The sequence below is a fragment of the Callorhinus ursinus genome, unplaced genomic scaffold, assembly GCF_003265705.2.
Source record: "Callorhinus ursinus isolate GAN/ISIS: 27379988/994484 unplaced genomic scaffold, GSC_fseal_2.0 scaffold9, whole genome shotgun sequence".
Classification (NCBI taxonomy): domain Eukaryota; kingdom Metazoa; phylum Chordata; class Mammalia; order Carnivora; family Otariidae; genus Callorhinus; species Callorhinus ursinus.
In genome coordinates this window covers 17,867,311-17,889,276 of record NW_027397071.1, presented here as the reverse complement: position 1 = coordinate 17,889,276, position 21,966 = coordinate 17,867,311, and the positions used below count along the sequence as shown (strand labels likewise).

Here is a 21,966-nt window from a genome sequence, read left to right as displayed (position 1 = left end):
AGAAAGAAAGAAAGAAAGAAAGAAAGAAAGAAAGAAAGAAAGAAAGAGAGAGAAAGAAAGAAAAACCGAAATCAGTGGTTTGGACTACAGTAAATAAAGGGGAAAAAAACTGACTGTGAATCAGCTAACATTTAGGACTTCTCTGTAGGAGTTGAATATTTCTCCTAGAGAGGTCAGCGGGCTGCCATGTAATATCTATTCAATCAGCTAGAACATTTTGCTCTTCAGTATAATGAAGCTTGTAAATAAAGCTAAGCTCTGAGTTGCTTCCCAAGGGGAATATCATACAGTTTGCTTTGGTGGAATGTCAAGACGTAAGGGGAAAAAGTGATCATCAATAAACAAATGCACAGAACTGAATCATTACATTCTTTTTTGTAGACAAACCCTTCTTTATTTTGAGCCCTATGTTAAGAAGTCACTGCTTCTCCTCTTTATAAATAACTTGGCATTTGGGGGCTATCATTTGTAATGGCCTATAAGAGCCTCTCTGTACATTTCCCCTGCAGTGTACCCATTGCATACCATTTGTTTGCATTCCATTTGTCAGCATGTGTATCTGTACTTGGTAGAATTTGGGGGAAGGGAGAGAAGATCCAGCAGTCACAGAAAACTCGACAAAAAAATTAAAGTGTTTACACTGCTGTGTTGGAAGTGAGTAGACTGCCTTCAGTAACTCCAGGAAACATAATACTCCATTCAGCCTTCATAAAATCCATTTTCTTGCCTCCTCACACACACAGATTTGGCAAATTCAAAGAAAGGAAAATAGATCTGCCCCACACCCTAAAAGGATGTGATTTTTATTTCATTTATATCAATTTCTAAAAGATACGTAAATAAAGGAGGGGGATAAGAATAGAGCTTGATAAAAATCAAATGTCAAATGGGCCAACCATAGTAAGTTAATAAAGCCTTGAACAAAATTAACCAGAGATAATTATCTGGCTTGACCTTTCTTTTCCAACTGAATTACGGTTTTTCCCCTATTCAAGACTGCCTTTAGAGGGTCGATTACTATTGTGGTACCATAATGGCTTAGGATTTCATTTTTAAGGATTCCAAGGTCCTTGAGGAACTCCAGACACTGCCCTTTGGAATTTCACTTAACAAACAAAACAAAACAAAACAAACAAACAAAAACCAGAAACAAACTCATAAATACAGAGAACAAACTGGTGGTTGCCAGAGGTGTGGGTGAAATACGTGAAGGGGATTAAGAGGTACAAACTTCCACTTATAAAATAAATAAGTCCCAAAGATGGAAAGTACAGCATAGGGAATATAGCTAGTAACATTTTAATAACGTATCATGGCAAATGGTGACTACGCTTATTGCGGTGAGCTCTGAGTAATATATAAAACTGTTGAATCACTGTGTTGTAAATCTGAAATAATGCAACATTCAATGGCAGCTATACTTCAATAATAAAAATTTTAAAAATTAAAAATTTAAAAAGAAAGAAACATTCACTTAAATTGTTTTTAAATTTCCTGAAAATATTTTGGTATTACAAGATTTTAAATTAGACATACACAAAGGAATAATTTTGTTGTTGAGATTTTTTTTTTTTTAAAGAGGGGTAATGGGGAACTGATGTGGGAATGTGGGTGTAAAGTGGCAGCTATCTCTCACTATTAGCACAATACTCGACCTTCAGATTTCACAGGAAGTAAGGACTCAAGAACCTCCGGCTCTAAGGGAGTTCCTACAAATCTGTTTGTGGCAACTGTAATTCTTGGAACTTAGTGTTCTCCTAAATTCCCACCCCACCCACACCACTGCATGACTACATAATGCAATTCTTTCAGTCCTTGCCCTGGGCACACATGAAGCAATCTAACTCCTACAGTTAGAATCTCACCCAAAGGAGAGGAGAGAGGAGAGGAGGGGGAGGAGACAGGAGGATCCAATGATGGAGTAACAAAGATTTTTTTCATACTATGCTAAAACTGAGTCAAACTTCCAAATGAAAATGTTTGGGCTTTTTGGTTTGGTTTTGTTTAGGTTCCTTCTTGGAGATCTCTCTAAGGCATGCAATAATCATCGGCCCTTACAAAGCAGCCATCTCTCCAAAGAGAGATCCATTAAATATTTTAGAAGTAAACTTTGAGTTGGCATCTTTCAAAACACTTATTTCCAAAAATCTTCAGGCTAGAATTACAATTGTCTGGAATCCAATCTGTCGCTGAACAAAACCTCAGAGCCTTCATTCGTAATAGTGAAGTAGACTGAGGGCAGACACACTGACAGCTGGCTCATTTCTTGCTTTGCCATGTAAATCCACTTTCACATAACTGGCTTGCACCTAATTTTCAGAGTGATGGCTCTGCCTAGAAGCCAACCTAATTGGATAAGCTTATAGCGTATTTCCATAATGATAAAGAATCAGATCAAACCTTCTAAAATTTCTAGAGTCAGTCTAATGGAAAGACTGCTGGACAGAGAATGTTACCATTTAATGAACTGGATTTCTGCCCAAATCAATTGGTCCATCTCTGCCTCAGTTTACCATGTTGGAAATGAACACATCTGATAGCTTCTTGGTTCACAGAGAAGAATGAGATCCTGGTCTTTCTCCTAAACAAGTCAATTACAGTATTAGGTTATATGTATAGAAAGTTGCATTCAGCAAATGTGAAAGCACTGAAAGAATAATGTGCCTACAAGATTTAATAGACTTTCTAAGAACTTGGCTTGCACAATAAGATAATTAAGTAATAATAATAATAATAATAATTAGTTGCTATTTATTACATAATTATCATGCTCCATGACCAACTTTACCTAAAGATTCACTTAACCTTAATCAAAAAATCTTATGGAAACTATTATTACTATCAGTTTTACACCCAAAAAACAGACTCTCTGAGATAGTAAGTGATTTTTCCAAGTTCCCTCACCTAGTAAGTGGAAAGACTAGAAAATAAGACCATGTCTTTCTGATTCCAAATCCACCTACATTTATTCACTTTCTAACGGCAGAGAATTAAGATTTTGATGTATGTGAATTAGTTAAGGATTGTTAATAAATATACATAGACAAATTTATTTATAATACATGTATACATACAAATATGTATGTATAGTCTTTGAACACCGCATACCTTATATAACAAACTGGGATTTACAAGCCTGTATATAGACAATTTGTCAAGTATGTCATTCCATCATCCATTGAGGAATCTGCCCCTGAGGAGATTATTCAGTTTGTCTTTGACTGTCTAGAAAATCAGGAGCTGTGACTGTACAATTTGTCTTTTGCTTCCCCACCCCCTACCCTGACTCGATCTTTGAGGGTTAATTAACTCCTAATTGTCCAAATATAAAACACTCAGCTCAGCTGTCCCCTCTGCTAGAATGACTTGGCTGAACTCTGGCCTCCCCTCTGCCCTGAATGCCTTTGGTGACCTAGCACTTTTCGCACAGTGTTTACTTGTCTTCTGTTTATGTCCTGTCTTTTCCACTAAAAAGAGTTCATTGTCATATTCATCTGTCTCTAGCACATAGCACGATGTTGGTTACATAGTTGGTAGATGTTTAACCAGTGTGTGATATATGGATAGATGAACAAACTCTCAGAACCCAGAAAACCTGAGCCTCCAATTAGTAGTGACATGGCTCTACGATTCCATATCCAATTTCCAAATCCTGTGATGACCAAACGGTTCTTTGAAACCTCTTAGGGAATACAGGTATTTGAGATCTAAATATTACAACCAGAAATACCCATGTCTAAACGTGGGTGTCTAATTGAACTATGAGTCAATTCTTTCTGGGGAGGATAGCCTCCTGATGATCAGTTTCAACTTCTCTCTTTGCATTTATGATCCCAATACAAATAAAAGGGCATTTATTTTGCTATACCAACAAAAACTGACATTGAAACTTATGGAGGAAGTAAAAAGAAAATGCAAAATTTCAGTGAACTGAAGGAACCCCATTCGATATTTCTTTGTGCAAATCTAAGGCAAAAATTTTCAAGTACTCAAATGCTAAAACTTAAAATCAGTTACTCTTTAAATGAAAATCCCAAACTTGAAGAGAAAAAAGAAAAAAACAGTTTTTCAAAACAAAAAGCAAAGAAACCTCAAACTTTTCAAGTTCAAAAAGCAGCTGAGTACACAGAGAAGCACCCTAACCCATTTAGACATCCAGTTTTGTATGTGCTAGCACATTTTGTGGACTCCTTTGAAGGTAGTTTTGACTTCAGGAACATTTCTAGGTCCAAATATTTTAGACATTCCATTGAATCCACTGGCTAAAAGTGAAAGCATCAAGGCAAGGTATCACAGGGGAACAATATTTTTTAAAACACTGCAACCTGAAAACAATATTGAGGGAAGGGCTGCTTCCTTATGTTGCGAACAAAGGAAGGAAAGTGAATAAGGCCAGCAGTCCTCACCAAAGGCCCTGATTCAAAACAACACTAAAAGTTGAACCCAAGTGATCCTTTTCATCCCCTCTATGGTACACACTGCACAAAGACATGAGTACCACAAGGTTTATACATGGGAGTGGTAAATTGGCAGAGAACTCATTGTGCTGGGGCATCTACAGGCCTTGATCTTGGTGGGATGATAATTACAGACTGTTTAGTCCCTTGCTTTTCCCTGGCTTACAGTAATGCTAATACTTTACATGATACCAATTATTTGCATGTCCATTTGTAAACTGAGGCAGAGAAAATGAAAACATCCCAAATATAGTAAATATTAACTTCTCATGTGCATGAGAGAGGAACGAAATTATAAAACATTTCCTTGTGTTTGATGGAGGCTTGGGGGGATCATTTTGCTACAGGTGTTTGGTTTAATAGGTTATTTTTTATCTGTGGCTATTTTTGATAGGCTACTGGGTAACTTGAGGCCTTGTTCAGAAAACAGCTGTCTCCTTCATCCCCAAAAGTCCAACAATTGGACAAGTTAAATATTCTTTCCCCTAAGTCAGTTGTTTGCATTCTAGGAGTCTCGACCTGAAAGAGCTGTGTGATGTTCAAAGAGAAAACAACATGCTTAACACTCTTCTACCATCTGTTAGTAGAATTCTGTTTGTACTGATGTACCCCTGCAATACTTCACTTACAGAAAAGTCATAGTGCATCTTTAGACAAATTCCCAAGGAAAAATGGTTATACACTATGTCCAGTCTTAAAAAAATCAATTCCACAAATCATCAAAATTATCAAATTTGCTTGTCACGCAGAATGCATTATTCTAGGCATGCAAAGATATACGTGGTTAAACTTCATGCCATGAGGTCTATGACAACTAAGGAAAAATAGAGGTAGGGTGATATAATGGACTGAGATGTAGCTTTGGGACTAGACACTCTTAGAATTAAATCCTGGTTTCACTGCTTACTGGATTGCAGAACCTCTTGAAGTTATTTAATATTTTTGAGTGCTTATTTCCCAATCCATTAAGTAGGCCTATAAAGCACCTGACACAAACGGACAATCAAATAGAAGACCATAATAATCATCATTCGATAATTATCTGTTGAGCGTTCACCAGGTACCCGGACGATTGTAAGCACTTCGAATACAGACAGAACTTTCAGTATCTGGAAGTTACACTCTAGTGAAAGAAGACAGGCAATAAACAAACAAACAAACAAAAAGAGTGCAATATACAGTATTATAGAAGGTAAGAGCTATGAGAACAAATAAAAAAAAAGTGAGAGGAATTGGTAGAATCAGAGAGAGGTTTCTGCGGTTCTCTCTACTGTGGTCAAGGGAGGCCTCACTGAGAAGGTTGTATCTTGGCAAAGACCTGAAAAACGGGAGGCAGTGAGCCATACAGATAGCTGGGGAAGTAAGTTCCAGGCAGAGGTAACAGCCTAAGACCCTAGGACAGAAAAGAAGTGTACACTGGAGATTAAATAAATTTAGACTTCAGGCATCTAAATAGCATTAGAATGAGACTAAATGAGATCCTTGGGGGGTGAGTAGAGATGAATGGAGGAGAAAAGGACACCAACTGAGCCCTGGTGCACTCCAATGTCAAGTGGAAAAGAGAAGGAAGGAGCAAAGAAGGCTGAGAAACAGATGCTAGTGAGGTAAGAGTAAAATCAAGAGAGTGAAGAGCCCCAGAGGCCCAGGGAAGATAGGAGGAAAGAACAAGTCTGTCCAGTGTCATGGATGGTTCAAGTACAATGAACACCTGCGCTACAGACTGTCTTGAAGCCTATTGCATTTTCTCCACTTCTCCTCTAAACTGTAGAGCTCAAAGTACCTAACAGACACCAGTATCTTGCCAACCCAACTATATAGAGTACTCTATGATGACAATAGCTCATTATTAGGGATCTCTTGTAGTTTATGCAGTCACCCTATTCACATAATTGTTTGTTATTTGTGGATAGCAACTAAATCCCATCCAGGGGTCTACTAGAGAAGGAAAGGATGCAAAAAAGCCCATGTTGCCCAGCCATGTGGAAGAGTAACTGTTCAAAGGTAAGAACAATTGAAATGGCCTGGGGAAACCTGGGCGGCTCAGTTGGTTAAGCATCTACCTCTTAGTTTTGGCTCAGGTCATGATCTCAGGGTCGTGAGCTCCCCACTCAGCAGGGTGTCTGCTTGGGATTCTCTCTCTCCCTCTGTGCCTCCCCACCTTTCTCTCAAATAAATAAATAAATTTTAGAAAGGAAAAAAGGGGCGCCTGGGTTCTGCCTTCGACTCAGGTCGTGATCCCAGGGTCCTGGGATTGAGCCCTACATCTGTTTGGCGGGAAGCCTGCTTCTCCCTCTTCCACCCCACCCCACCCCTGCTTGTGTTCCCTCTTTTGATGTCTCTCTCTGTGATAAATAAATAAATAAAATCAAAAAAAAAAGGAAAAGAGGGCAGAGGAGAGGAGAGGAGGGGAGAGGAAGGGAGAGGAAAGGGAAGGGAAGGGAAGGGAAGGGAAGGAAAGGGAAGGGAAGGGAAGAAAAGGGAAGGGAAGGGAAGGGAAGGGAAGGGAAGGGAAGGAAAGGGAAGGGAAGGGAAGGAAAGGAAAGGGAAGGGAAGGAAAGGAAAGGGAAGGGAAGGGAAGAAAAGGGAAGGGAAGGGAAGGGAAGGGAAGGGAAGGGAAGGGAAGGGAAGGGAAGGGAAGAAAGGAGATAGCCTGGTTAGTCCTAATAAATGTGAGGTTCAGGATTTTTTTTTTTTTGAGGATTCATTCAGAGATGTAGTAGGAAAAAGGAAATTCCCTGTCCTTAGGTCAATACCACTTCTGGCTTTCAGAAGTCTGAGAAGTCATGAAGAAAGAAAAGAGACAGAATGAGAGAGAGAGAAAAGAGTCAGGAGTGAACACGTACTTTTTAAATGGGATCTGGGTTCAAAAAAGTTCTAGAAAAGTCTTTTTACATATACATCCAATAAATATTTATTTCCTTGTTTGGATTTTAATTCTTTGTGGTTTTCAATCCAAAATCTCTAATCTAAGCTTCCCTTTTGTAGTTAATTTGGAACCTACAAATTCTCATTCTTTTCTCCAATTTAACGATCACGGAAATGTTTTTTTGTTTTCCTCCCTTACAAATCATTCCCATTGCTGTCACTTTGGGGTTTTTAAATATTTAAATTAGCACATTAAATAATAGTGTACTAGTCCACTTATTTTGTCCTATGTCTTGGTCTCTGGATTCAGACCTTCTGAAAAACATGCAGAAACCTGGGGACTTTCCCTAGAACACTGGCAAAATTTTTAGACTCTTTCCATAGGCACTCACATTTCGTATCTCCTACCTTCCTACCTAATCTTTCCCTCTTTCTGTATGTTCTGAAGAGTCGACAGTTTTATTTTCCTAAAATATGAATTGGATCTTTCATCTCCCACTCCCCTAGCCCATTTTCTGCGAACACCAAATTCTAGATATGGATGTATATTCCCATCAACCTTTCTAATTTCTCCTCTCTGCCCCAGGTAAGAAAGATCTCCTTTCAGATCCTCTATCACATTATGTTTCCCTCCCTCTCACCCTTAGAAATGGCTTTTAAGTTCTGCTATCTCCTGGCAGTGGCTTTCTGCAACTCACATTAATCCTTATCTTCTTCAACTCATTTCACACTTACTGCTTGTGCCACACACTACCGTTATTCACTCTGCTATACTCTCGTGGTTCCAAATAGTGCAATAGTTAAGACTTTGTTTTATCACAGTACAATGACAGTTGGTTTACCATTCTTTGTACCTTAATTGTTTCTGGCATATGTTTTACCTCTCCAAACCAGATAGTGAATTCATTTTGAGAAAGGGTACTGTCTCAGAATCTGTTATATCCCTTACCTCTTAACATAAGGTCGGGTCATTGATTTTAACTTCTAACCCTTGCCATCTTCATTTACATTGCTTGGCAAACAACAAAGTCTTCAGGAAAATTAGTTTAACAAGATATCTGGGAATAGATAAGTTCTATTGTATATCTGTTTTACAGAGACTGAATTTGGTTATGAATATATAGTTAACACTTAACGTTAGTTCACTAAATTATGCTACATTGTGAACTACAGTTCTAGATATTTTGTGATCCTGCTGACTTTCAGAGATACAATGTATTTTATAAATCTAGCTGAGGCTTCTTTCCTGAACTCTAAACTCATATATCCAATTTCTCCTAAACATCTTCATGTGATAACTAATTAACTTGTCCAAAACTGAGCTCTTGGTATCTGCCCTCTCTGTCAAAAGAAAACTATTTCACCACTTCCCTGTCTCAATTGATGGCAAATTCCATTTGCTCAGTCCAAGAGTCATAGAGTTATCATGAATCTTCTCCTTCTCTCAAACTCCATATCCAATGTCAGGAAATCCCATTGGTTCTACTTTAAAATATATCCACAGTTCAACCAATTCCCAATAAGTATCCTCATTGCTATCACCTTGGCTCAAGCTACCATCATTTCTCAACTGGATTACAGCAATAGCATCCTACGTAGGCTCCCTGCTTCCATCCTTGCAAAACAGCTAGGTCACACCATTTCTCTGTTCAAAACATCTCAATGGCTTCTCACCCCACACCGATAAAAACAAAGTCCTTACAGTGTTCTGTAGGATCCTACATGGATTGAGACCTGTTATATTTCCAACCACCTCTGTTACCATTCCCTGCAGTGCCTCCTGTCAAACCACAGTGGCCTTATTCCAAAAACAGGCCAGAGAAAGTCCACCTTAGGGCCTTTGCACAGACTGTCCCTGATACGTTCTTCCCACTGGCATACTCGTGGCTGATTCCCACCCCTCCTTCAAGGTCTTATCCAAATTCTCCCCTCTCATTCTAAATTCCAAATTGCAACCTTCCACTCATTAGCAATCTTTACTCTCCGCCCTTGCTCTGTTTTCTTTCTATTGCATTTATCACTGTGGCTGTCATAAAAATGTGCCTCCCTGACATTCAACTACAGGAGCATAACTGATAAAGGGTCCCAGCTGTTGCACCCTGAAATCCTTCCCTGCATTTGCATCAAGACCCTGCCTCTCAGTGGCTACTCCCAGCCAACGGGTGAGTATGGCAGAAATGCTAGAATAGGCTCCTTCCTGGCAGACATGGGCCCTCTCTGGTAGCTGACTTTGGCTCCAGGATTTTTTTTTTTTTTAAGATTTTTTTTATTTAGGGACGCCTGGGTGGCTCAATCGGTTAGGCATCTGCCTTTGGCTCAGGTCATGATCCCAGAGTCCTAGGATCGAGTCCCACATCGGGCTCCTTGCTCAGCTGGGAGCCTGCTTCTCCTTCTGCCTGTCACTCTCCCTGCTTGTGCTCTCTCTCTCTCTGACAAATAAATAATTTAAATCTTTTTTAAATTTTATTTATGTATTTATTTATTTATTTGAGAGAGAGAGAGAGAGAGTGAGCACGTGAGCAGGGGGAGGGGCAGAGAGAGAGGGAGAGAGAAACTCAAGCAGACTGGGCGCTGAGTGTGGAGCCTGACACAGGGCTCAGTCTCATGCCCCTGAGCCCATGACCTGAGCTGAAATCAAGAATCAGCCGCTAAACTGCCTGAGCCACCCAGACACCCTGGCTGCAGGACTTTTGATGGCCTTGCCAGTCTGACTGAGGCTGCACTGCAGATCAGGCCATTCCCACGCCACTTTCTCTTCCTCTCTCCCTCACTTGAGCCAGACTTGTGCCACAGTCCGACCATTCTCCCAGACTCCCGGCTCCAATCCCCTTTGCCTACCTCCCCCATCTTCTCTCATAGAGTCAGTCTCTTAAAATCTAATACTTCTAACCCATCTTGCTAATTGTTGGTCAGAAGACTCCAACCAACAGAATCATCTTCTCACCTACCCTATTTTGCTTGCTTACTATGTTTATCTTTCACTGCCTACCAGAAGAGAAGGTCCAGAGAGCAGGAATTTTGGTCATCCTTGCATCCCAAACACCCAGCACAGTGCGTGACACATCATAGGTACTCAATAAATATGTGCAGAATAAATGAATAACAAATGCTTCTAAAATATTAGCAATTATTAGTATTATCAGCTAAATAAATGAATAAACACAGGATGATACCAATCAGTTGTCACAACTCTGCTCCCTCCTAAATTCCCCGGTCTTCTTATTTTATCAAATCCTCCCCTACACTAGAAAACCTTTGAGTTTTCCCATAGCAGAAAGGAGATTTGAGTGGTAAATTGTTTTTAGGAAAAGATCCAAACTAATAATTGGATAACTGCCCATCTGTTCTGGGCTGCAAATATGCAATTCTGACTGAGATATTTATCACTACTTCTCTCTTGTATTTAATCTCACCCAGGACCTACATAAACAAAATAAAAAATTCTGAAGGGTTGATTTCTTTTAAGCCTGAGTATGGGCCAAACTTGGCCCATGCCTAATCAATTCTCCAATGCTCTAGTTTCCCAAACCATCTCTTTTGAGTATGTATGAACAACGACAAACTATTCTCAAGTAGGATTTTAGACTCTTGAAACTGGTGGGTTTCACTCTGTGGCTAGGTAGCTCCACATGACAATATGGAAAAATCTTTTCTCTCTAGGGCCACCGAAATACTCTAGAGATTCATAAGGAGTTCTGCCTAAGGGGTTTGCTTTCAGATGTAAGTGTTCTGGGACCTAGATGGAGGAGGAGGCTGGGGGGTCCAATTCTTTCTCATAAAGATTGATATAGCCTTCAGCCCCATTTTTTGGGCCGGTCTTGACGAATGGTTATTATAAAGTCAGTCCGCCAATCCTGGGTTTGCCATTTTTAGCTATGTGGCAAATTACAGCAAATTACAGCTCAGTTTCCTCATTTGTAAAATAGGGATAATAGCAGCTATCTCCCAGCACCTTGTATGATAAATAGTTTGTGGAACATTTGTCTACAGACAGTACTCAACAAATATTAGCTATTATTATTACGATCAATAATGCGAAGGAAATTATACCATATGGTCACTGTTTGGCTTGTCCTTTTAACAGCTGAATGCTGAAGGTGCTGGCTAGCATCCAAAAACGTAACAACAAGGTAGACAGTAACTACGGTTTACTACATCAAAATTTAATCAAAGAAATCATAAGGGAAAGAAAACAAAATCACTTGCAAAGCTTCCAGCCTCTGCTAAGAGTTTCCCTGGGCTTGGCTTTCTTTTTCTAAAGGACAAGGGAACACCCACACAATGTCAGACCGTGTGAGTAACAGAACTTTCAAAGGCTCGCTCCTTTCTCTTGCACCACTGGTGAGGTCAAAATGGGCACCTTCCTGAAAGCCGAGAGTGTCATTTCTGAATAAGGTCCAAGAAAGAACGGCGTCCCGTGGAAATCCAAGACAAGAAACAACCAAGGGTGGTACTTGACGTTTAAATCGCACCCAACGCCACTCGGTGGGCCCAGCGCCATGTTAACACCTTTAATTTCTCCATGACCTCAAGATTCCAAAGTTTGACAGCAACTGCTCAAGTGGGAGGAGGAGGGAGAGGGAAGGACGCCCTGAGGTAAATGTACCACTATACGAAGTTCTAAGATCACCCCAGCATTTATTATGATTGTCTGAAGCCAGTCAGAGGAAGAAAGGCAAGCGAGTGGCTTGCCCCGGCCAGTCCAGGCGAGGCTCTGTCTTTCTAAACTCAGGTGGAGGGTGCCGGTAAACTTTGTACAAACACACACAGACCCACACACACCCAGAGATGGCTGGGTGTCGCTAGAGCCGAGGCTGATGACACACTCAGCTCCCGGGCTCGCCGTGCCACTCCTGGAAAATAATGAGTTGGCTAAGGAACAGTTAATGAGAAAATGTGCCTTGCTAACTGTGCACATTACAACAAAGAGCTGGCAGCTCCTGAAGGAAAAGGGCTGGTGCGGCTGCCGTTCAAACTTGTCAGTCAGCTCTCGCCAGCAGCCTCAGGGTCTGCCTCCCCGGCACACTCTCATTACATGTGTCAGTCTGGCCTGCTCTGCACCTCTGCTCTGAGGCGCTCCTGCCGCGCCGGGGATTTCTGCCTTCCTGCCCTGGTGCGAAGGGCTTCTCCTCTGTCACCCCTCGCCTCTCCCCCAGGACGCTCCCGCTTTATGGTAGCTTTGGACGTCCTGCACCCGTCTGCCTGCCCTTGACTTCTAGAATGGAAGAAGCTGAGCTGGTGAAGGAAAGACTTCAGGCCATCACAGTAAGTCTGCGTCCAGTTATAACCCAAGGAGGTGGTTGCTTAGAGGAACGGCAGACAGGTTGCGGGTGCCCCTGCCGCCGAGCCCCTGTGAGTGGAAAAACAGAACTGTCACCCTTCACGGACGCGGCTCTGGTGTTCTCTTAACCCTTGTGACCCTCTATCATTCTCGGGCTTTGGAACCTGAGGGCAGGGCGATGTTCTTTATTTTCGCAAAAAAAAAAACCTGTGCCGGCGTTTTAAAGAGCACTCAGAAGCTTGGGAGGCGGTTTGGTTCACTGTCATTCACCTTCTCGGTGCCTTAAAAAAGCAGTTTCTCCTTCGATTGATATTTGCCAGACATGAGATTAAAACTTAGAGACTTTTTAAAACAAGGAATATACCTAAAAGTTAAACTCTTTTAAATGGGGGAGAAAGAAAGAGATAAAACAAACAACTTGAAACTTTTTATTTGTAGTGTGGTAGTATGTTCCAGAGAGCCTAACAGAATTAAAATGAATGTCGTTGTACTTAAACTAAGCATTAAACAAGAGAAAAGTAGGTAAAAGCACGTATCAGATTAATTCTTAGATATCAGTTTTCAGCAGAGTCACAAACTGAGTAAGATCCTGATAAAGGAATGCAATGCATGCAATGCAATGGGTTTGGAAAATATCTCGTTAATACCGGGAAGGAAAATAGTGCATTTTTTACATTTGTTCTGGGAAAGAATTGCAGCAAGAAATAAACTACTTTCTTTAAGTGATCCAGCTTTTTTTTTTTTAATTTTCTAAAATCCTGTATTTGGCAGTAACCTGGAAATCTGTGGCACAGTCTTTTATGATTAGCTACAATTTGTGATATAATTTTCTAAAAAGTTGGAAATCCACATCCCAATTTCTCAGCATTTTCTGCCACTGAAATTAGCTGTCAGGAAGAAATGAGTACTTTTTAAAAACTGATGCTAAATCAGGGTGGGTAGGAGGATATTATTCTCTGCTCTTCTCGTTCCCATAGCATAAATAATAATGCTAATCCAAATTTAGAATTTTTACTAAATTGATACAATGTCTTAGTTCCACCCAAAAAGGATTCAAGAAGTTGAAACATTTTCTCAGCCAATAGTGAGGAACCAGAAGTCCCGACATCCACCAATAAGGTTGGCACTTTTCCATAAGACAATGCTTTTGAAATGTCTAACTTCTAATTAGTACATTTTCCTTTCTTCAGAAAGCTTTGCTTTGGAACTATTGTTTGTTTTGTTTTGTTTTGTTCTTTTTTTTTGTCTTTAAACTCAGCCACCGTTTCAGCTGTTAGGCTTTAAGGAACAGGAACTGGGCCCTGCTCTGTTGTTTTTGGCATGGGCTTTTTGCATTACAGCTGTTGTCTAAAGGTTACTTTATTACACTGTGTGAGTTTTATGGGCACAAGCTCAGCCTTTGCCCCTACCTCCTAATTTACGAAACTAAATCACATAGCTGGAGAAATACACAACAAGCCAATACACAACAAGCCCGTTGTTCCCCATTGTACCTTCCTGAATTGTAGCACAGCCTTATTGAAGCCCTCGGTACCTCCAGTGCACCTTATAACTCCTCCGGAAGCAGTGCGTGGTCTGCAGCTACGATGCTTAGTTATTCAGGAAGACCAGGAATTTGCACTGAGGGTTCCAAATGCAAATAGAGGTAGAACAAGAGGAATCACGCCTTCAAGCAGGCAAGAGAGTAAGCAGGTTCCTGAATATACTGGGTGTGCTTTTTCTGATGAGTCACACACACACACACACACACACACACACACACACACACACACCCCTACTTTTGAATTATTCCATTAGCCTGAACATATCCCATTAGAAGGAATTAAGCAAATCTCCAAAGAAACTCTAGTTACTTACTCAAAGTAATCACAAAGTAACTCTACCTTGGAAGTAATATGTTATATGAAGGTTATGGGGAGGGGGGGAGTTGGGGAAAAGCTTATGGGAATAAATTAACACTAGTCTCCACCTCACCAGGCAAAGCCCAGTCCCAATTTGTCACAACCTAGAGAGGAAAATGGAGCAATGGTGTGTCCATGGAAACAACACATCCACTCACCTCCTGCTAGACACCCCCAGAGATGCCAGCTTTCTCCACCCTTGCTCCACCAGGAAGCCACCTCAGCACTGCCCCATCCCTCCCTGGGAGAATGAAAACATACAGTATCCAGAGAATCTGCTGGAACTGTTTCACTTTGGGAAATACTTAAAATCTTCAAAATCTCTGACAGAAACTAAAACTCAGACACAATCTTCTCATTTTAACTGTTTTCTTCCTATTTCCTTTCACAGAAACAATGTTTGTATACTTCAGGAACAAAGCCATAAGACTTTTCCAATGTACCCAACCCAGCAACTCACAGACTTTGTTAGGGAAAGGGGGAAAAAACACTTTTTTACACTCTCAGATCTATTTGGTTTTTATATTAAAATTTGTTCTTCCATTCCCTCTCTGTGAAATGAGATGATCTTCACTGTTGCATTTATCCCACCTGGTTTCGAGTGTCCAAACAGTCATTATTTCCACCAAATGTCGATTACTATAACTTGACAGAACCAAGTGCCCGTCTCCATGTTCCTCTAAAAAAAAAAAAAAAAAAAAATAGATTAAACACAGTAAGTAGATGGAATGTGGCATTTAGGCTCTCGGATTGAGAATTAATACTGTAACTATGTCATTCATTTCTCCTCTCAGGAAATTGAATTTTAGATTGTCAGAAATCTTCTCAAAGACTCAAAGAGAATAAAGAAAAAAATGTATGAAAGTACACAGAAACGATTGTTTAAAAGCCGGTATGTCAGTTTGGGTATACCAAATACAGATTCTATTTTATACACGTACTCTCACATTCTTCCTTCATTACTTTGTCCATGTACCAACTCTTCCTTCACTGAATTAATCGTCGAAGTATCTCTCAGCCAAAGAGTTCAGTTTTCAGCTGTAACTCAAAAGCAGGACTGCTTCAAGCTGATTAGAGGAAAAGTCTCCTGAGACTCTTTTCGAGTTAGTACGTATTTTAACAAATAGCCGGTTTTTATACAAAAGAAGAGCTGTTGACATAGACTAGTAATTTGAATTTCACTTTTAATATTACTGGTATAGACGACACCAACATTTCCAGCATCCTCAGGAACAGTGAGATGAGGGGGCTGACGGTTATCCCGACAGAACTCCTCTCTGGAAAGAAACTTGGCCCACAATAAAACCAGTGAAAATCCCCAGATGAATTCCCCCCAGAAAAAGAAAGATCCCCTTAGGATTAGTGATATTCCATATGCTCTCGGCATCCTCCTCAGCGAGGAACGCATTATCTTACCTCCATTCCCACTATGACCTTAGACAATCCAGTTCCTAAATAACATGGGGACACTCAGTCTGGAAAGCTCCTAGACCTTAAACTGCCTAGAGATCATAAAAACAGCAGTTTGGTGCTGACCCCAGAAGAATTTCTGAGAACGAGAATCAGTTTTTCAGAGAAGAGAGCCAGCTGGGAAGTAAAGGAATAAGAATAAAGTCAACATTTTTATTCTCATCAAAGTTTATCTTTAATTGCTAGGAATGTGTGCTACCAACTCATTCCCTCATTCCTTTATTTAATTAATGGTGATTGCGCACCTACTGTGTGCCAGGCCTTATGTATTTAAATGAAAGGAAGTGAAATAAGGGAAATCAGGAGTAGGGTGGGAGTGGGCCGTGAATCACAGTGGCGTTGGCAGGATGGGCCTCACAAAGAGGGTGACATTTAAGCATAGATGCGAAAGAGGTGAGCTCTGTCAAAATTTAGACAACGGTACTAATCACAACAACAAGCACCTGCCGAGGACTGACTCCATTTGGAAGGGAGCCATATAAAGTCCTGAGGCTGGAATTTGAGCAACAGAGCCAGATTTGCCGGCCAAAGCTGCTCGTGACGCAAAATAATAAGGAGCTCTCACATTTCCCCAGATCCACTCCCTATTTCTTTCCACTCCCAAAGAATTTTTTCTAGACTTGTAAACATAGGAATTTGGGAGGCAGAAAATTCTTTGCATGAAACAGAAATCCATCTAATACAAAGACCAACATTAAAACAAGAACAAACACACACAGGTTCTAGTTATTTCTTTAGCATGTGTAGCCTGTCAATGGACACCACACCTCACCCCGTTCCCTTTTTGTTGACCTTCTAGCAGTTAATAAGACAGTTGATGGCCTCAAAGCAGGACCTGCTTCATAATTTATGGGGCCAATACACAAGGAAAATGTGCAGACCCTTGTTCAAAAAGCATTCAAAATATCAACGTGGCAACAGCACAGCATTAAATGAAGTGCTGGGCCCTTCTCAGTGTGGTGCCAAGTATGTCTTCACAGGTCACTTGCCCAAGAAACCAGCCCTACTTCTTTGTCCTTGTATATGCCCACCATATACATTTTTCCCCCGGTTCATTTTACCAGTACAAATGGGAGAGTGAAAAGGAGACCAAGCAGCCTGGATCTTTCCTAAAGGTATACCCTTATGTGTGTTTGGATCATTACATCATTTAGAGTTCTAAGGACTTCTTAAACTAATAATGGCTAAAAGAATGCATAAGGCACCATTGTTCGGAAGTACCTCATGGTTAAGACAAAGTTACAGGAAGCACTTCTAATTTGTCCTGGGCATCTAAAGGCATTCACATAACAATGGTACATGGAGACGCAGAAATCTCCTAAATAAAGAAGTCTTGTGCTAGGATATTCAAACAATCAAGCCTCTGCACTGTTTTCCACAGTGCCATACTGAGATTGCCTGCTTCTCCCAGAGAGGGAAAGGTTTCTTCAAACAAAATGTGCTGTACCATGTCTCTTTGCCAAACATAATAGCCCACCCACAAAGGAGAGCATGTGACGAGGTATAATAATTTTGATAGTTACTAAGGAAACTGCTTTTTGATAACAGGACGAGGTTTTTCCATCATGCTACAGAATGATAGTGCTACTTTGCAAAGACCTCTCCTGACAAGGATCCCCAGGAACCTTCTGAATAGTACCGGATGGTTAAAAGACAAAAGCTGCTTCTTTACAAAACTTGGACTGAAATAAACAGAGTCTAAGCTCTGAAGTCTAACTAGAGTACAAACAAGTGCCGCAGAGTTCTGGCTAAAATGCAAACAGGGCTTCCACTCCCTCATCTCCAGTCTCAAACTGCCTTGCTTCTCTTAAAATAAAATATAAATATCTTAACTGATTTCAGTGACAGTGATGCCACTGGGGGAAGAGACTCCCTGAAAATTTACTGCCTCCACAAATTCCCTCACCAGGAAGCCTGTGGGATTGTCCCCTTTCCTAAAGGCCATAGGAGCAGTTTGAGTGTGATCTATACTTACGGTTTTTTTTCCCATAAAACCCCCCAGTGACTGAGTGGACTCAGTCAAGCCCTTGGAGACACGGAACCAGGTTATTCTCTGAAGCTCTGAATGGAACTCAAAACTGGTTCCTGTCCTAAGCACCAAGTTTTGCATGTGTAATTGTGCCTGTGATTGACATTAGGGGTGCAACGTGTTCAAATAAGCTACAACTGCTACTCAAAATCAACCTATGCTCGCAGATCTAGAACATAAAGGACATCTCTTAAGTGAAAGAATTCCAAGATTAATAATGATAATAACAGCACCTATTGTCACTGGAACTTGGGTTTTAAATATATATATATATATATATATACACACACACACACATATATATATAAAGCTTTCACATCCATATCTCATTTGTCCAAATATCCTATGAGAATTTGCAAAAGCAGATGTCACCATCCCCATTTTGTAGGTGGAAAACCTAACACCATGAAAAGTTAAGGGATTAGCTAAATACAACTTGAGTCAATTCTTCTGCTTGTCAGACTCTCTGACCACAACATCACAATAAATTCAAAGGAAGGTCAAAACCACAAACCTCACTCCATTTAGAACTTCCCCGTGGTTCACTCTTAATAGAGTTTGACGTGGAGCAAAGAGAAGAATCTATGAAGGTTCTGCTTCACTTAACCACATTTTCTAACCCAAACCAGTCCTTCAGCCCTTCCGGTCTCCTCTGCTTTCCCCAGTCCACGGGGAGTAGAGGTTGGAAAAGAGAGAACGTGATGCCATTTCAAAGAGAGAACGCGATGCCATTTCAGAAGCATTTGTAATTGCTTCAACAGGGCTGGGAGGCATCGTTTCCCAGAGCATCCCATACTCTAACTAAGTCTTTGTGACCTTCTTCCCATCCCGCTTCCATTACACAGTCTCTTCCCTCCAGCCAGGATTTCTTAAGGCAGGGACATCACTGCATCTCACACAGCTCCCCAGCACTGAGCTCAACACTAGCTGGAGCACACAAACACACACACACACACACACACACGCGCGCGCGCGCCATTATGAATGAATGCCATCAAGCTGAAAAGATATTTTTCACTGAAGAAAATAACCAAGTTTACCATGACCCCTTAATTTGGGGGGTTTCATTTTGTGTTTGTTCTTTATCCTTGTTTTGTTTTGTTTTGTCACTATGCATTAGAACAAAGAGGAAAGGACAGACAAAGGAATAAACAAGTAGCACACAAACTGAGTTTTATTTTGAGATGTCAGAATTTGTTGTCAGGCTAGGAAAGAAGACCAAAGTTACTGAATAAAATGAGGTTTAGAAAATGTGTGCTTTTTCATTCACCCCAAAAGCAGTAGTGATAACCACATCCAATTCCTATGGATAACTAAAAAAGAATGAGGGTGTTTCAGAAAAAGGATGCAGAAGTAACCATAGAACCAGGAGAAAATCTAGAGATTTCCCATTCTAACAGAAGAAAACTTAGAGAATGTCCATATTCCCATTCTCGCTATGCCATGCTCCAAAGATGCTCACCCAGCTTCTCCTCGAATGCTTCCAGCATCAGGTATATCAATACCTCACCCAAAACCCTCTTCCATTTGAGAACAGCCCTTGGCGTTGAGTTCAGAATCTAGTTTCCTTAAAATCCCACCCATTCATCATGACTCCAGGCACTGAAGCCATAATGGTTTCATTCTCTTGATTTCAATCAATATCACAGGCTCATTCTAGACACTCTTTGAAATGTCAGCATCACTCTTAAAATTTGGTGTTCAGAGTCGAACACTCTGACCCACACAGAGTGCTTAGCGCTCTAACATCACTTGTTTCGGAAACTGTATTTCTACTGACAGGTTTGAGAAATGATAAGGTGTGGTATAAAAAAGCGTCATCTTTGGAGTTATAGAAATTTAGGTTGAATACTAATTCTGACTCTGGACCAACCACACCCTTTGGGAAAATTAATAAACTCTCTAGTCCTCAGCTTCAGTGTCTGTAAAGTTAAGAATAAACATTAACTTGAAAGTTCAGTAGCCACATACACAACAAATACACAAAAATCAATAGCTTTTTGAAAAACAATAATTAGTCAGAAAATGTAATATGAAAATATCCCATTCCTAATAGCTACAAAATTTAAAAAACTCTTAAAAGCTAAAAATAATCCTGCTTAAGGAATGTGCAGGATTTATACAAAAAAAACTTTTATACTTTTATACCCACTAAGGTAAGGAAATGTGCAAAATTTATATAGTGAAACTACTAAGCAATATATGTGGTTTGAGGAGGCACACCATTCCTCGAGGTGAAGCTCAAATATAAAAAGCTGTCATATTTTTCCAAATTTATTTTATGTTTAATGCAATTCCAATCAAAATCCTCGAAAGAAGCATTCTTTTTCACTGCTAGTGGCAGCATGAAATTGCTAAACAGGACAGTTTGGCAATTGATAAAAGAAGACCCAAAAATAGTTTTATCCTTCGACCTAGAAATTCATTAACAAGGAACTTATACTAAAGAAAAACAAGAGATGCACTCAAAGATGGATTCCTAAGATGTTCATAACATAGCAAAGTCATATCTTATAGTACAAAAGTGGAAGTGAACTCAATGTCTAAAAATAGGAATTTAGCTGAGTAAACATAGTGCATATATGTATGTGTGTATACATATATAGTATAATATATATGTATATATTATATAAGATGGAATAATATGAAGCCATTAAAAATAATTTAGAAGACTATATAATGACATGGCATATCATAATGTTCATGATATATTAAAAAAATAAGTCAGATTACTAAATATGTAAAGAACACCTCCAATTTTATATGACCTATAATATATCATGCAGATATAAATCATATAAAAAGTATTGATCTCTGATTATCTCTGGATAATGATAATTACTATTAGGAGTGACTTTTAAAATTCTGTCAGGTTATGTGGATTTTTGTTTGGTTGTTTGGTTGTTTGACTTTTTTGGTTTGATGGGGAGTAAGATGGATAAGGAATTGGTTGGGTTTTCAATGTCGTTTCTATAGGAATTTAACAAAATAACTCCAAAGTCCAAGTGGAAGAAAAACTACTGCTACTAATTAAGACATTTTAGGCAAAAGCAATAAAGTTTGAAAACTTGACCCATAAAATGTTAATTTGCCTCAACAGCCATTATCTAAACTGTGTAATATTAGTACCAAAGCCAACTATGCAGGTAACCCGGAACCAAAACCTAATGTACATAAAAAATTAGTAATTGATAAAATTAATAAATGTTTCACAAGTAAATCAATAGGAAAGAATTCTTTGAAAAAGCTTCAGATCAGCCAAAAATTTGGAAAAAAATATTAGATCCTTAGCACTCACCATAAACCAAATCAATTCAGCTGGATTAAAGAGGCTTTTTAAAAAAACTTTAGGAAACAGGAAGAAAATATGGATGAATAATTACTGTATCTCAGATGATAAAGATATTAAAAACATCAAGGCAAGAGAGAAAAAAACACTTTTAGTACTTCTTTTTTAAAAAAAAAATATTTTGTTTATTTGAGAGAGCGAGAGAGAGAGCAGGAACGGGCAAAAGCAGGGGAGCGGCAGGAGAGGGAGAAGCTGAGCGGGGAGCCTGATGCAGGATTCGATCTCAGCACCCTGGGATGATGAGCTGCCTAGCTGCTGAACTGACTGAGCCACTCAGGCATCCCAACTTTCAGTACTTCTAAAAACACCAGAAGTAAAATTTAAAGGCAAATAAGAAAATTATTTGTAACTAACATGACAAACAAAAGGCTACTATCCTTAATTCAAAGAGCTCTTACACATTGATAAGTAAATAATTAATAGGTTTTACAGAAAAATGGGTAGACATCACCAACAGGGAATTTAAAAAATAATTGATACAGATAGCCAAGAAAATTATGAATAATAGTTGACCACACTAATCTCAGAAATCTCATTAAAACATCAAAATGAGATACTATTTGCCCTATGCAAATTGCTAAAAGAACTTTTACTTGCAATATTCATAATTAGTA

The 21,966-nt window shown here is 39.7% G+C and overlaps 1 protein-coding gene across 1 annotated transcript in view; it reads left to right on the top strand.

Moving 5' to 3' along the window:
* Positions 1-11,653: 11,653 nt before the first annotated feature.
* PALMD (palmdelphin) overlaps positions 11,654-21,966 on the top strand; it is a 50,912-nt gene continuing 40,599 nt past the window's right edge. Inside the window, exon 1 of the mRNA XM_025872269.2 lies at positions 11,654-12,587. Coding sequence (XP_025728054.1) covers positions 12,543-12,587 — 45 coding nt within the window. The 5' untranslated portion in view covers positions 11,654-12,542. The remainder of the gene's footprint in view (positions 12,588-21,966) is intronic.